General features: G+C 38.0%; 1 protein-coding gene across 4 annotated transcripts in view; it reads left to right on the top strand.

The window, feature by feature from the left end:
- Positions 1-11,031, top strand: part of TMEM64 (transmembrane protein 64) — a 32,224-nt gene extending 21,193 nt beyond the window's left edge. For 2 of the 4 annotated variants that reach the window (XM_042973083.1, XM_007084344.2), the window contains one exon: positions 2,055-5,907. In XM_042973083.1, coding sequence (XP_042829017.1) covers positions 2,055-2,246 — 192 coding nt within the window. In that variant the 3' untranslated portion in view covers positions 2,247-5,907. Of the gene's footprint in view, positions 1-2,054; positions 5,908-10,722 lie in introns of those variants that run through there. The other 2 variants (XM_042973082.1, XM_042973081.1) reach the window with 2 other exon arrangements.
- The last annotated feature ends 6,031 nt before the right edge of the window (positions 11,032-17,062 follow it).

Genomic DNA, 17,062 nt, shown 5'->3' with positions numbered 1-17,062 from the left:
TTTGTCAAAATCAGATATACTTTCCAGTTTTCATCTGACTTGAACTCTCAGCAACCTAAGATTCTTTTTAAAACGCTTTCTTCCCTTAGCTGTTTTGATTTTTTTTTTTCCCCACGTGCTTGGTTCATTTGTCAGCATCTCTTCTTCTTTGCACCCCACAATTGATATTCCTTAAGATTCTAGCCTAAGCTTTGTGTTCTTACTCTGAAAACTCTTCTTCCTGGAAATGCAGTTATTACGGTGGCTGCTATTAGGTTTATTTGCGTAAAGACTCCCAAATACACATCTTCAGCTCAGCCTTCTTTCTAAGCTCTGGACCCATTCACTGCACTGCCTTGGATATCCAACAGGCACCTCAAATCCAGCACGTCTGAGGCAGAGCTCAGCAGCTCTCCCGCACCCTCCCCAAGTCAGTTTTCCACATCTTTCCATGGTGTCACCATTAACACTGATAGGTGTCAGACTTACATATCAGTTAGTATATCTTGTTTTTTTAGGAGAGCAAATACAGCATTTTGAAGGCCCACCTTTAAAATACCTAATTTGCTCAGAATTATGGGGCACCTTGGTGGCTCAGTTGGTTAAGCATCTGACTTGGGCTCAGGTCATGATCTTGTGGTTCATTAGTTCAAGCACGCGTTGGGCTCCATGCTCACAATGCAGAGCCTGCTTGTAAGTCTCTCTCTCTCTCTCTCTCTCTCTCTCTCTCTCTCTCTCTCTCTCCCTCCCTGTCTCTGTCTCTGTCTCTGTCTCTGTCTCTCCCCCTCTCCCTCTCTGTCTCCTTCCCTCTCTCTGCCCCTCCCCTGCTCTTGCTCTCTCTCTCTCTCTCTCTCTCTCTCTCAAAATAAATAAGCTTAAATAAGAATTTTATTGAGTACTGGATACCCATTTATTAGTGCCCCCCCCTTGCACAAGTTCCAAGTTCCCCTCGCTAACCCACCCTCACTATGCTCTGCCTCGGCACTTCCTTCACTACCCTCAATGCTTCTATTTAGAATACTTTTCCCACAAAACTGTTAAAATTATGGACAGGCTTTTATTTTATATCATGTTATATTTTAGGGTCACTATGGTTAGAGTAGCCTTTGAACTTCTTTGAAACTTACTGGGACATTAAAAATTACCTGTCCTAACCTCGTTGCCTGAGAATATTTGCTCCAAATTCGAAAGAACTGACTTACAAATGAAGTTTGGAATAAATACCGTTTAGAAGATATGTACTGCCTAGACATTCTGATGAACTGTATATAGAATGTTAAAGCACATTAACATATAAAGAGGGACCACAGGTTCCTATAGGACAGTGGGAGAAGCCTCCCTAGTGATGTGAAATCACATCAGTAGTTGAGCGGTTAAGTCAAGACTAGCACCGGATTTTGATTTCAATGCGTTTTTTCATAGCCCTTTGGCATTTTTTTCTTGATCATCATGTTTTCCTTTGTTTTTGCTTTTCCTTAAGTACAGACAGTTTCATGTTCATGATCTCTTGTTAATTTCTTTTGAAGTTTATTGACATTTCACTTTTTTAAAGCGGTTCATAATATTTTAAAGTTTGGCTGCACCCGATAGTTCATTTGTAAATGGTAGTGCTTCTCTCTAAGTGGGCTTGGGAATACCTGTGGACATTTATAGTCCTGCAAAGATATATTACATTAATTACATTAATAAAGTTTAGCCAGCTATTGCCTCTATTTTAGACTTTTTTGTTTTGTTTTGTTTTTTTATTTTATTGTTTTTATTCCTTGAAGGAAGCTGTACCAGGAGACGAGTTTGACTTGTATCAAGCAAACATCATTTATGCTAAAAAGGATGTATGCATGCTAGCCTGATATCCTCTGATGGTTACTTCTAGATTTCAGCCCTCTCTTCCCAGTTGAAGCAGCCAAGGAAAGAATGAATGGAAACTCTGTGTAACCCATTTAAAAATCTTACCTGACCATATTGGAGAGGCATCCCGTTTGAAACATTTCTAAGCCAAATATTTATGGGATTTATTTCTCCATGTTTTTCTGTGTAAAATATGATTAACTGTCATGTTTTATTTTTGTCCACAGATTATTATAAGTATAGGCCTCATGTTTTACGTAGTTCACCGAGCTCAAGTGGAACTGAATGCAGCTATTGTAGCTTGTGAAATGGAACTGAAAACCTCTCTGGTTCAAGGCAATCAACCAAATACCAGTGGCTCTTCATTCTACAACAAGAGGACCCTAACATTTTCTGGAGGTGGAATCAATATTGTATGACTCTAACAAAATGTATGATTGTTGAGAGCTAGTGTGCTGTCCAAGGTCTAGTGGTCACCTTACTAGTGGGCAGAGACAAGTTCTAATTGCATTACGGCACAAACAAAACTGACTCGTTTTTAAATTGCACAATTTTTTTAAAGGAAGAATCATTTTCTGGATATGTAAGTGTAAACATAGATGCAAATTTGGGCTGCACCTCTTTATCGTTTATTATGCCCGCAGTGGCCTATAGGTCTGCACTTTAGTGTTTTTTAATTGTTTTCTTTCTGGGTACTTACGAACAAAGAAATAACCCAAATATTTTTCTGCTTAGTGTCTTTATTTATAAAGTCCCTGAGTAGTTGTTTGCATCTTCCCTACTTACAATGATGAGTAGAAGTATGTAATTTTAAATGTATGACATTATTTAGGTGTTCTTTGTCCTTTCCAGAAAAGATAATGTTTTGTTTGGTTTTGTTTTGTTGTTTTAAGAGGGACCACTTTGCTTCCCTTTTCTTTACTAGTTAGAATATAGACATTAACTTTGGGTTGAATGTATTTTTGCAAGCATCATTGCAGGGCCATTTACACCTATTCACACAAGCTTAAATCCTACATTGTGGGACTGAAGTGCTCTTAAGATACCTTTTTATTTTCACTGTGTAATATGCAAGGCAAAAGGGAAATTATTTAATGGATGGTGGCTCAAATTAGAACTCAAGTTCTAATTCCATTACATTGGCTTTACGCTCATTAGATCTTTCATCAAAGGGCTGTCCCATTGCAGTCTTACTAAAAAGTTTTAGTAAAGTAAATTTCTTTTTCTTTTTATATTCATCATTAGGCTTTGAGATAAAGATCTACTCTTTTAAAATGATGGGCTTTCCATCATTAAAGATGTCACTCAGGTGGCCTTGTTTGATCAAATCGCCTTTTTAAAAAACCAAGCTTTAAAATCATGTTTATAATACCACCGAATTACATATATATTTGTCCCCATAGTCTTCAGCTTTAAAACTATAAATGTAATATCGACTTAATACCCAAATTTGTATTATTTGCCCTACTATAACGTAGGTTTATTTTGTTTGTTTTTTGGTACTTGTTTTTCTCTGATAAGACTCAGGAATTCTGAAATGTGAAATTAAGTCTCAATTCTTTCTCTGTAGCATGAATTGAGTGTATTTATTAATAGCACTTAGGAGTATAGCATACAGTAATTTGGCATATGATCCGTATGACATATGTAGTATTCATTTATCATCTTATGTTTTTAAAATGGTTTAATTGTGAACTTAATGATTAGGTTTTTACAACCCAGATTATAGACATGAATGCACATTTTCTGGTTGGTGTCTTTTTTGGCTATGAAGAGTCTACCTTATCAGAGACCTCCCATTTGCCTTTTCCTCAGGGTAAAACCTTTGCCCTGATTTACTAAAGTGCAAAAGAGTTCTTTTGGGAGCAGGTTATTCTAGTCTTATGCTAGAGAATGCATTGCATTTAATCATTTTAATGCATAAGTTTTTTGCCCTATTGCAGTCATAATTGTTTTCCTTTCCTCTATAACGCATAAATTTTCTCACCTTTGGGTAATGGTGAAGTTCACTTACATGTTGATGCCAAGAAGACCTCAGTGCAAGTGATCTTAGAGGCACCTGGGTCTATAGTACTTAATTGGCCTCCAGTCTTTCTTTCATTGATAGAAAAAATATATATAATACTGGAATATTCTTATTCTTTTTTTAAATCCTAATTACTTGTTTAGGTGTTTTTATTTTTTAAAAGAATTTGTTTAATAATCCCAGTGAACAATATGTTTGATTTATTCTTTTCTAACTTGACAATATTTTTCTTGTGCTTCTTGTTTGTTGGTTAGTTTTTGTTAAAGGAATCATTTAAGATCACTACTTTCATACTTGTGTTACACTTCATGTATTTTGAAGTGCATTTATTTACTTAGCATTTTGTAACTTGAATAATTTCACCAAATGAATCCCTTTTGGTAGTTTGTAATGAGTTCTCCCAGTTGTTGCATTTTGTTTCATACTTAAATATGTAAAGGTAGAAGAGAAATAAATTTTCTGTATTCTGCCCATCATAATTTTATATAATAAAATCATCCATTTTTACTTAAAATAGTATGGTTTTACTGTTTCTAAAATACTAATCTAAAGCTGCAGTTTTCCTTTTCTTCATTATTTCTGGCCTCCAAGTAAACAATAATCCATTATATTCATGCCATTTGCCAGCTGATTTTTGGTTACTGGGTTTTAGATGTGCTCTCTAAAAGTTGTACGAAGTATTGCCATGCCTTATTCACTCCATCTTTAACCCCTCATCCCCGGTTTATGGCAGCAACAAGTTTCTCCCGGATCTTTTTATGTTGCCCAAATAATGCCTCCAGTCATACAGTGTGTGTGTTTGTAAAATAAAATTTTTTTGATTTCTCAAACTGCAGCATAGAGTTGCTTTATGCACATTAAAAAAAAAAGCATACAATATACATAATTTCTAAATCTGATGAAAGATACGCTCTATTTTTGGTTCTTTGGACCTTTCCCCTAGTTTTCCATACTTTCTGGTTTATTGTTAATGATTTTGTGTATTCTGCCAAATTTTGTCATGTGGACTATTTTAAAACAGCACCTCTTTTTAAAAACAGGTACATAATTAAACGTGCTTTCATGTCCATTTTTGTTTGATCATATGATTTGTGAAATACGTTGAAATCTGTACTCTGGTTTATGAAAATACCAGAACCCAATCTCTGTCATTAGAATGTGTGTTTTGAGTTTGTGTTCAAGAGTGACTATGTGGGTTTGTTCCCCATACTCTTGTTTTATGTACTTTGTAACCAACTGCAAACCTTGCTAAGATGATTTTGCTTTGATAGGGTCAAATATATGACTATGAAACATTTCCCTCCTTGAGAGGCTAAGTTCACTAGTAACTCTTCCTTGTTCTTGCTGTAACTGAGCTAAGTGGTATAGCTACAAGCATTTCCCGGCGTTTCTGTGTGTGTTAATGTGCAATGCTGATTTGGACTGTTCTTGGGGGAAGGTGCTCTGGCTTATTTATGTATTTGTGGGACTAGCTTTACAATGCTTGAGAAAGCAGCTAGGTATGTGCCGGGTGATACAGGTAAATCCTTAGATGCATGGTAAACTAAATCTGTGCTATTCAGAAGCAAGTGGCATTTGCAGAGAAGAAGAAAAGTATATGAGGACCTCAGGAATAGTGATACTGACCTAGGTTGATGACTTTGGTGATGGAATCAGAGGCCACTCAGGGTATCAGAATGATGGTCAAAATAACACTATCTGGTTTTCAGATTAGATGTTGCTAATTTCTGTTATAATTAGCTATTTAGAAAATATTTTTTTTAATGGTCATCTCTTTAATTTTAAAAGCCTTTAAAGAAGGGAGAGGAATCTGTTCCACAGGATATTTGAAACTCAGGAGTTCTAATAACCTTGCATATTGAACATAAACTATTCATTTATTTCACAACTAAATTATAACATGGTACTTCTGAATTGCAAAGTAATTGCTGCAAACTATTTTCTATGGTAGCTAAAGATTTAAAATAGATCATTCTAAAGGTGAATCAGTAAAATCTCTTGATAATTGATACCCTAGATCACTTGTGTGCCTGAGAAAATAAAAGGTAATGTTTTATCTTCCTTCTTCCTTCTCTCTCTTTCTTCGTATAATTTGATGGATATAGAGATATATGCCATGGGAGGGAGCAAGTCAGAAGGAAGGGAGGACATGTTTCTAAGGTGGAGTGGTGCTAATTGACCCTAGGTGGGGGCGGTTATGGTTACTGTTATAGCAGACGTCCTGTGGAGAAAGGACTGTGATGTCTAACTTGGCATTTGCTCTTTCATTTCGTTTTATTTTTTTCTGATGCCCCTAAGTCATGAAATGCTACCTGCCCTTCAGAAAATTGTTAGTCATTTGTCCCAGGCTGCAGTAATGTTTACAATGCCTTCATAATGTCAAAAGGCTTTGATATAATTTCCGGTTGATCTCTACCCTGCTTCCGTGACTGTTTCCTTGGGGGCATGTTCCTGCTGTCATAACACTTTCATCTCAGCACCTAGAGTACCACTTGCCCTTGTTTCTTTGTAACAGGTCCCATACTATCACTTGTACACTGTGTGGGACCATTTTTGGTCCAAATTGCTTGCTAGAACACAAAATAGGCCAAAGAGGGGATACCACCCATTACAGACTGCTTTCAAGTAGAGAGGTGCAGTGGAGCGCCCACTGGATAAGCGTATTTGGCAGTGTGTGTGCTCATTACCCAAAGTTGTATAGCACTTTCTGCCATGCTTGCCCTCCCTGGTTGAGGCCACCTGTCAGCACTCATTGCAGGGAAAACATGTATAAGCAGTATACTGTATTCGGAGTTCAATATTGAACATGTTTAGAGATAGCATTAAATGCATCGTAGTGTTAAAACAGCATATGTGTATATGGTAAATTTGATCATTCTGCCATGTTTCAACAAAATTGATTATCCAAACTGAGTAATTACTGATAATTACTGTCTTTGACTAATATTCTGTAGGGTAATCTGCTGGGTGAAAGGCTTAAAAATCATAAAATGTGCAGAGAGGTTAAATAGAAAAGAGTAGAGTATGCATTGAACCAAAAAGGAGTAATTTGAAAGTTACAAAATTCTTATCGTAGGTATACAATTAAAGTAGTATGTGGTAATGTAAGTGTATTATCCTAGGATGCATAAAATCCATGACCACCATCTAGAAGCCAGGAGGGAATTCTTTGATTCTGTCTTTATTAGTTATAAAGCTATTTTCAGGAAAAATGTTTTGAAGCATTATCTGTTCCATACTCCTGATCTCTTACAGCCCTGTGCTAAGTTGACCTCAGCAAGGAGGGCAGGGAGCTGCATGGTTTTCCATTAAGTTTTTTCAGTTCATTACTCTGACTTTCAGTTAATTAACTGGTTTTGTGTCATCGCATTTCTACTTCAAACTTACAAAAGAACAGCTTTGCTTGGAATTCACATTCTAGGTAATTTTCATAGCACTGCATTAAATTATTAGATGGACTTGGAACAGATTCGGGAAACATTGAGCCTGAGGTTGTCTTTCCTTCCCCCCACTTGGCTGCTAGGATCTACAGACTTCTGGGCACATATGAGGCTTGCTTTCTGGTGGGAGTGTTGGCAGAAAAAAACAGAATAGGGCTTTCTCCACTGGGAACAAAGACGGGAGAGCTGCAGACCTTGGGGAGACTTTCACTTTGAAATTCGTGGGTTTTCTGAATGGAAGTTTGATATGGGCCCCACCAAAGTATGTCAGCTCTCCCTGGCCTCCAGTAGGCTGAGAACAGCTAAGCAGCCTGAATATTTCCTACTGCGTGAGAAGGAGAGAATTCAGGAAGACCATATCCGGAGAAGCTTCCTGCAAACTTCCTCCAAGGAATTCACAGCTCGCCTGCTTCACATTCCATCCCTGGCATTTCTGAGGTCTCATAGTAATTGCAGCATTGTTCTTAGTGTCAAACAACTGGAAACAAAGTGCACACCGCTTTAGGGGATCAGCTGCTCAGATTGTAGCATACACACACGGTGGAGATTGAACCAGCCACTTCATAGAAAGAAATAACTTAGATGCGTGCCCCATCTGATGGGGACACCCCATCAGTCTGGCTGAGGCTTTCTCGGGACTGAACTGCAGTCTGAGGTCCAGCCTTCTTTCCTTTCACAGGTGTTGGTCTCGAGTCTTGGTCAAAAGACCCTCACTGCCAACTCCTGCTTCCCCTCTATTCCTCACAGGCCTTTTCTCCCAGTAAGTCTCTTGTGTTTAGTTCAACATGCATCTGTTTCTTGGCAGACTGGAACTCATCCAATCTATGATGCAGTGAGGAGACAAAAATCTCTTCTGTGATATTTCTGCCTAAAATGCCTGATGTGACTCTCTTTATGAGGAAACACCAGACAAACCCAAACTGAGGTACCTTGTGAAAGCAACTGGCCTGTAGTCTCGAAAGCTGTCAAGATTGTGATATAAAATGACTGAAAAACTGTTCCAGGTTGAAGGAATAAGAGACGAGATAACTTAATGCAATGTGTGATCCGGTATTGAATTTGTTACAAAGGATATTATTAAGATAATTGGAAAACTTGAACTGGTTCTTTTTGTTCGATGGTGGTAACCATCTTGATGGCATGGGAGAAAATGTTCACTGGAGAATTCAGGGCTAATGAATTGGTCGTCATGTCTGAAACCGGGTTCAGAAAGATAAAGATCTTTGCACTACTCCTGAAACTTGCCTGTAAATTCGAAATTCTCATCTTTCAAAAAGTAAATGTGGGATATGGAGAATGGACTGAGAGGGACCAAAGAAGGAAAGTCTGGAACAAGTCGGAAGTCTATTGCGGATGTCCAGCTAAGAATGAGTGGGCTGGCAGGGTTGGTAAGCAAAGAGAGATTCAAGGCAGATTTAAGTGATAGAAGTCACTGGACTCATTAATGAATTGGACATGGGGGATAAGGAAAAGAGGTAGTAAAGGTAATTTTTTGTTTCTGGCTTTAGCAACTGAATGGAGGCTAGCCACTCGGTGTAGGTAGCAAGGAAGACGAAGGGAATAATAGGTTTGGGAAGAAATTCAGGAGTTCTCTTTTAGATATGTGATAATTAAGAATCCTGGTGTTAGTAGGCAGTTGGTTATATGGGTCGGGAACTTAGAGTCTGGGGCAGAGATGTAAATTTAGTAGTTAACGGCATATAGAGCCATTGAGATGGATGGGATCACCTGCGGAGAAAAAGTAGACATTAAAGAAAGTCCCTAAATTAGAGCCTGATGACCTCCAAAATTTACAGGTGAGTTAGAAGAGGAACTGCAGCTAGGGAGACCAATTATGATGAAACAAATTTAAATAATTACTCATCTGTCCCAGACTTTTAAGATGGAATATAGGTAGGATTCTGCATGTTTATCCAAAAGGAAGGCATGCCAGAGTGCTGGATTTGTTGGCTCCTACCTCAGAAAATGTTCTCTACTAGAGTTTTCCCTTAGGCTACATGGGCTGACCATTCCTGCCTTCCAGCATCATCCTTCTTTGTAATAATAGTGGCTGAAAACAAGCTGAGCTGTAAAGGTGGTTAAATTTGCACTTGTATTAGGCTCACTCTTTATAAGAACTTTGGGAATTACTGTTTCTCCTGGGTCTCATTAGAAGCTTCCTAGGTTTAACAGACACCTAGTTGACTTATTACATATATGAGGGAGAAGACTATTCTCATTTTCAATTCACTATAATTGTTACGATCAAAGGGAATTGTAATGACAGTTTTCTTAAATACAATTACCTTAAGGCTACTTAAGTATTCTTTCAGAAAACATTCTCATTTAAAAATTTTTAACTCTGGGCTAGGAACCCTAGGTGGCTCAGTCAGTTAAGCATTTCAACTCTTGATGTTGGTTCAATTCATGATCTCATGGTCTTGATATGAAGCCCTGTGTTGGCCTTTGCCCTGGGCTTGGAGTGGAGCCTGCTTAAAATTCTTTCTCCCTCTCCCTCTGCCCCTTCCCCGCTGGTGCTCTCAAAATAAATAAATAAATAAATAAAATAACTCTGATTTGTGTCTGAAAGATATAAACATATGTAGATTGATTTTATGTATTTTTATATCTTTGCTGTTACACAAATTCAATAAAAATAGCCAACATTCTCTAGACAAAGATAGGTGGTAGTTCTTTTTGGGTACCCCAGTAATAGATGAGTAGGAAAGCAAAAGCTAAGTAGGCAGGAAAACAGTTCCTTAGGAGTGGGAAAAAAAGGGGGGGGGGTGATCTTGATGACATTTCGATGAGGGGATTTTTTAAGAAATCATTATTTATTTATTTTGAGAGAGCATGTGCACAAATGGAGACAGGGCAGAGAGAGAGGGAGAGCGAGAATCCCAAGCAGGCTCTGTGCTGTCAGCGCAGAGCCTGATGCAGGGCTCCATCCCAGATGCTTAACCAGCCGAGCCACCCAGGTGCCCTAGTGAGAGCATTTCTAGGAAGATGTCACAAATACTCATAGTGATCAAGAAATCCCTTCCAGGGCCCTGTAAGGTGTGTACTTTGTATAACCCCTACTCAAGATTGCCTTGAGAGCTCTCGAGAGAGCTGACGTTGAAAGACTTAAAGCGTTTCACTTAATCTGTCAGTTTAACAGAGTTCTATCTCAGCTCTGCCATTCACTAGGGAGAAGCTTCACTAAATGGACTTTGGTTCTGACTTTTCCCCAGGTTCCTATTCTTTGTCCTTCTCACATTTATAAACGAGCCGAGCTAGAGTTCTTTGCTCCTGACCCTCTAAAGTGTTAATAGTGGAATCAGGAGTAGTAGTGGACTGAGTTACTCGAATGGTATTTGCCATTGCACAGAGCAAAAGAAGGGGCCGACTGGACAGTCTTTCTTCCACGTCACCAGTCTATACGTGATTGCTTTTCTCCTTTTTTCCCAGAGTTGACCAAGGACCCTGAATAGGGTTCAGCTGAAGCAGATACATGGAGATAACATCTTCCATGAGGTCTTAGAGATCCTTACTGAGGCGCACAGTTCTCTTGTTTCACTCTCACTCCTCAGAGGCATCTATTTGTCTTGTTCTCTGCCTTGTTCATCACTGCATTGCCAGCACCTAGAAGAGTGCCCTGCACCTGGTAGATGCATTATAAATATTTGTTGACTTACTGAGTAGTCAAAGCAGCATAACCTTGTGTAGATTGTGTAGCAAGGTTATGACTTGCTTACATCACTGGATTTAATAAATATTCCAAAAATGTTGGCTCTAAGTCGTTTTTCACTTTTTATATGTTATATAAAAGCCAGAGAATACAATATAATACTCCAAATTATGCTATACCAGAGGATATTTCTTTTGCTGGACTACTGAAAACAACATTTAACTTCTTGTGAATTCAATAAAAACTTTCTGAATATTTTTAAAAATTCATCAAGGGATATTATAGAGCTCAGTATAAAGGAAATAAATGGTCATTAGGTCTAGAAATTCATTTTCTTACTCAGTGATTAAAATGTTCATATATTTAAAATCTACTTTTATGTGAGAAATGTTCATATTTCTTAAAAATGGAGTAATTTCGTGATTAATGTATTTATGTTGTGAAAGAAGCGGGTGGGGGGGGGGGAGAAATGTGAGTGAATTGCCTATTTGTGTCCTTTGCTGAGGTTTCTAATACAGCGCTTCTCTGCCATTGATAGGCAATTGCAAAATGTTTACCCTTTGATATTTGTAGAAGTATTTTTCCCAATATGTTTTCATTTTACTGATGACTTACACATATCTAAAAATTTAATTAGAGATCCTTATCTAGTTGTAAGAAATAATGGCGATCCCGTGTTCCCTTCACTCAGTCCCTTCCAGTGGTAGCATCTTGGAGAACTATCAGTACAGTATCACAACCAGGGTATTCATATTGATGCAGTCAAGATATAAATGAGTTCTATCCCAAGGGTCCCTCATTTTGCCCTTTTATAGCAACACTTGCCTCTTGTCCCTACCCCACACCTAACCCTGGCAAGCATTAATCTGGTCTCCATTACTACAACTTTGTCATTTCAAAATTGCTAATATAAACGGAATCATACAGTATGGAATCTTTTGGAACTGGCTTTTGTGCGTTTTTTTTTTTTTTAACTCAGCATAATTTTCTGGAGATTCATCCAGATTGTGAATAATTGGAAAAGAATTCAGTCTCACTAATAATTAAGGAAATGTAAATGAAGACGATGATGGTGCTATTTTGTTAAACCGTCAAAGCTTTAAAAAAACACACAAAAAAGGGTGCCTGGGTGGCTCAGTGGGCTGAGCGTCCGATTCGATTTTGGCTCAGGTCATGATTCCAGGCTCATGGGATGGAGCCCCAAGTCGGCTGAGTGTGGAGCCTGCTTAAGATTCTCTCTCTCTCTCCCCCTGCTCCTCTCCCCGGCTTATGCTTTCTCTCTCTTTCTATAAAGTAAAATACAACGCACACGCTCACACACACACGATAACATCAAACGTGTGCAGCGTTGGAGGAAAATGTACACTGCAGTAAAAGCAGTAGGAGCTAATCTTGATTGAGCACCTAGTATATGCTAGACAAGGTTCTAAGCGTTTTACCTGTATCAATCTATCTAATCACAACAACTCTAAGAGGTAAGTGCTATCATTATCTCCATCTTATAGATTAGCAAACCTAGCACTGAGAGGTTAAAGTAATTTGCCCAAAGTCATGGCATGTGTAGATGGCAGGGCTAAGCCTCAAACATTTATTTCCTAGTTGTTGTTTTTTTTTTTAATAATAGATCTGCATTATTTGTAACATCAAAAATTCATTTGTTCACAATTAAAATGATGCTCCCCTAAGGTAGCAACCAAATGTTCTGGCTTCATAATTAGCTCAATACTCCACTTCATCTCCTGCTTCCTACAGTGCCATACCAACCAACCCAAATTGGGACTATCTCTACTGAAAATTCTATGTAAGTTATTTCTGTATAGGCGATAATTTAAAAAATATTTTCCTCTTGATTGTTTCCAAAGATCTGAAATCATGGCTGTCAATAGCTAATAAGTATATTATAACATAAAATGTATGAACATCTTACTTGGTGTATTTCTTAAGTTCCAGGATATCTGAGGCATCTACAGTAAAAACAAGTTTATAAGGCTTATTTTTAAAAAAAGGAGAGAGAATTTATTTTAGATATATAGAGTCAGATTTCTAGAAATGAGAAAAGAAGTCAACTGTCCTGCAGGTATCATTCTCTGAAAATGTTTTAAAACTGTATGTGTTCTTTGTGGAACCAGAATCCATGCTAACTAAATGGGTTCTGAATAATCAAAAGTATTGCAATTACCTAACTGATTTCTGAGTATGGTCAATGGCACACAGGAGTTTTTTGTTTTGTTTTTGTTTTTTTTAACATTTATTTATTTTTGAGAGAGAGACAGAGCATGAACGGGGGAGGGGCAGAGAGAGAGGGAGACACAGAATCGCAAGCAGGCTCCAGGCTCCGAGCCATTAGCCCAGAGCCGGACGCGGGGCTCGAACTCACAGACCGTGAGATCGTGACCTGAGCTGAAGTCGGACGCTCAACCGACTGAGCCACCCAGGCGCCCCAACACACAGGAGTTTATATAGATTATGTTAATGATTTAATATCTGTCTACATTTATAATAAAATAAGCTATTAAATTTACCATTTTCTCGCTGATAATAGAAATTAGTGAAAGGCAAACAATGTTCTTCATTGCACTTCTGTCACTATGGTTGATTTGCTTCATTCTAAAAGTGTTCTGTTTTTAAAATTTTTTTAAGTTTACTTATTTATTTTGAGAGAGACAGAGACAGCACGAGTGGGGGAAGGGCAGCTAGAGAGGGAGAGAGAGGATCCCAAGCAGGCTCTGCACTGCCAGCACAGAGGCCGATATGGGGCTCGACCCCACGAAGCCATGAGATCATGACCTGAGCCAAAACCAAGCGTTGGGACGCTTAACCAACTGAGCCACCCAGGTGCCCCTAAAAGTGTCATTTTCTTTCTAGTTTTAAAACTTTTTGATATGTGTGTTAATCAGAGGAGAAAGAAAGTTACATGAATGGCTTAACATTACTCAAAATAAATTCTTTGTTTTCCTAAATTTAAAAATACTATTTCATGATTACTATGGCTTATCTGTAGGTTGTGATTAAAATTTTGACACAGCATTTATGTTTCCAGGTAAAAGTGTTGCCTATATGAGCTGAATATTATTGTCATCATTATCCATATAACTGGGCAGGTGTATTGGCAATGTAGCCAATACGAACACGTTAAAAAAAAAGCCACTAAAATGTCTGTGACTCAGACAACATCTGAACAATTCCTATTTAACATGTCACATGATAGCTCTTGCTTCAGATTCATGTACTTATTACTGTCACTCAAAATAACGGCAATAAATGTATTCTAGTATTTTGACCCTAGCGCCATTATAAATTAATATTGAAATTTGCTCATCTTGGATTTTCTTTTTTGTGCTTCTTGTGATTTGTATTATCCCACAGCAGAATTATTATGTTATTTTATAAAAAGATTTCTTTGTAGAAAATTCTCCATAGGGAAAATATAAAGAACTCAAAATAATTCTCAACAGATTTCAGATATAGATTATATGTTCTAATTTTATCCATTGGGAAATAAAGTACTAACTAAATTTGCCCTTCACCCACAGAACGTATGAATTGGCTAAATGAGATGGTAATTATATTAATAAAATAGAGGAAGTCTGAGAATTAAATCCTATTTAAGTATTATCCCTCCTTTATATTAACAAGTATCTGTTTAGTTCATATATTATGGCCTTGTTCAAGATTAGTAAATTTATTTCTTAACTTCATTAAATTCACGTTCAGACTTATAAAATGTTCACATTAAGTTGCTATATTGCAAAGCCCAAATTATCTTAGATTTTTAATAAGAAAATACTGTTATGGTCAAAATAAATAATTCAAACCATGTTTATTTTAATGTAGAGAATAGATTCATTTCTGAAATAGGGATCTGTGCTGTAAATCCTGTAAGTTCGATCCTGTTTGCCCATTGAATTCTATTATGTATTTGGAATTATTCTTTGGAAAAATGTATGCCACAATCTATTTTAGCTATGATAACTGCTCTTAGGAGCAGAGTAGGGACATTTCCCTGGTGACAATGTAGCATTTTCTCTAGTGACCCACCCATCTCCTGGGAAGGTCCTGTACTTCTTTATTCCATATGATCTGGCTTCCTCCTCTTTGGATAGTCCCAAGGTAACAGCTAACAGTTTTTGAGCTCCTACTGAGTACCAGGCACAATTCTAAGCACTTTACAGGGATAATTGAAGCCTGTGAGATAGAATTTATTAGCCTCCTTTGCAAATGAGGAAACTGAGGAGCAGGGAGCTCTCATGGCTTAGGAGGTGCTTGAGAACACAGTTTGAGTCCAGAGCTGAAATTAAGACCACTGTGCTATATTGCCTTCCCATTTTCTAGACTAGAGCTTGTGCTAAGATATGGGTCTCCTCAGCCCCTGGGTTTGCTGGAAGGACTGGTAGCCCAACACCCCAGTCTGTTCTCATGGTCATGAACAGCTTCACCCACTTACACCGGTGCTACACAAAGGTGACTGTTTTCTGTGTGTCCCATAGTGTGAAAGTATTTGACAAGCACATCACCCTAGAGCAAAGTAAACACCCAGAGATAAACATATTAACTGTGTTTCCTAATTTGTAACTGACTTTAAGATAAAGTTTCAGATTCAACTGTTTTTTGACCAGAGATCACATGTCCACCTTACATAATTCTACTTTATGTTGCTTCCTGTCCAACTATTATAAATGCAAAAAGGTTTGAGAGCAAAGGCTAATCATTTCTTCCATTGATATTTTGTTATAATTTGTATTAATTGTTATTCCCTGCACATTAGGCAACATTAACCCTGACTAGAGTTCCCATGAAGTCCTAACATCATTAAAACTGACATTATTTAATTATTATTGATAATTCATTTTTGACTGTTTATTTGGGCTGCCTGCTTCTCAATTAATTGAATTGACAGATATTTCACCTTGAATGTTGAGATATGACAAAACACAAACCATAAGGGTGCATAAGGCTGCATAAGGTTAATAAAGGAATGCTTTCTGAAGAAAGGATGTGCAGGTTTAAAAAAATAGGAGGACGAGAATAAGTATGTTCTTGCACAAGAGCTCTTATGTAGCAACTAAAGTGACTTTGGAGACTTCACATTACTTCAGTACCAGGATGAAATAAAGACAAAATAGTTTAGAATCCCTGGGAACCTTAGAAACATTTCGGAATAAACCCAACTGATAATCCCAACTGGCTTAAAATATAGACACATGCACTCAAATGTTTTCATTGTGTTTAAAATGATGTGCTCACAATTCATTAATCATGGAACCTCATCTGGAAGTGTGGTTTGTGGTTTTCCATATTTTACCTCAAGAAGTTTTTGGGTAAAGATAAACATGTTGCAGAGGAGTCAACGAGGCAAAAAAATCCATTTCCTCTTGATTGCAATAGCCAGCAAATGATTGCCCACTTACACATGTCCAATCCTGTTTAGTAACTTGGCGGGGGCCATCTCTGGAGCTTTGACTATTTGTCATCTGGTCTGGGTAACTGATTCCATGTGAAATACCAGGGAAGAGGAAGCAAAGGTGGTTTTGGAGCTCGAAGCCTCACTAATTCAGTGGTAATGGGCCATTGTCCAGGAAAGTATTACCAGGCAGAGGAGCTGGTGGGGTGTGTTTGGGGTGAAGACGATGAATTCTTTGGAGAACATGGAGATCTGAAGGAACCAGGAGGAGATTCAAGGGACAATTTCATGAAGGCAATCGAAAATGTTTGCGGGGATCATGTGAAAAGATTAGCACTAGAAGTTTTCAGTTGGAGATATCTACACGTAGCCTTAGGGTTGAAAGAGACATTCTCTCTAAGAAAGAAATGATAAGGATAAACTGAAGAGCCTCATCACATTACTGGGATAACCAACTTCACAGGAGGAGAAAGGCTGGTGACAAAGGCTGACAAAGGCGACACAGGCCACCTTGATGTTCCTGAACCCACCAAGCATAGCCCCTCTTCATCCTCAACCTGGAATGCTCTCCCCACAGAGTTGGAGGGCTTCCTTTGTGCTCCCATTAATACTCTGTATCTGTTTCTAATGCTACATTCACCACAGATGACAGTTACCTGTTCAGGTTTCTTTCTTACCTGCTACGCAGTAGATCTTCATTGACTGAATGAACTAGATGA

The sequence above is a fragment of the Panthera tigris genome, chromosome F2 (genome assembly GCF_018350195.1).
Source record: "Panthera tigris isolate Pti1 chromosome F2, P.tigris_Pti1_mat1.1, whole genome shotgun sequence".
In the NCBI taxonomy this organism is placed as follows: domain Eukaryota; kingdom Metazoa; phylum Chordata; class Mammalia; order Carnivora; family Felidae; genus Panthera; species Panthera tigris.
The sequence above is the reverse complement of the archived record's forward strand: the minus strand, read 5'-3'. Positions and strand labels throughout refer to the sequence as shown.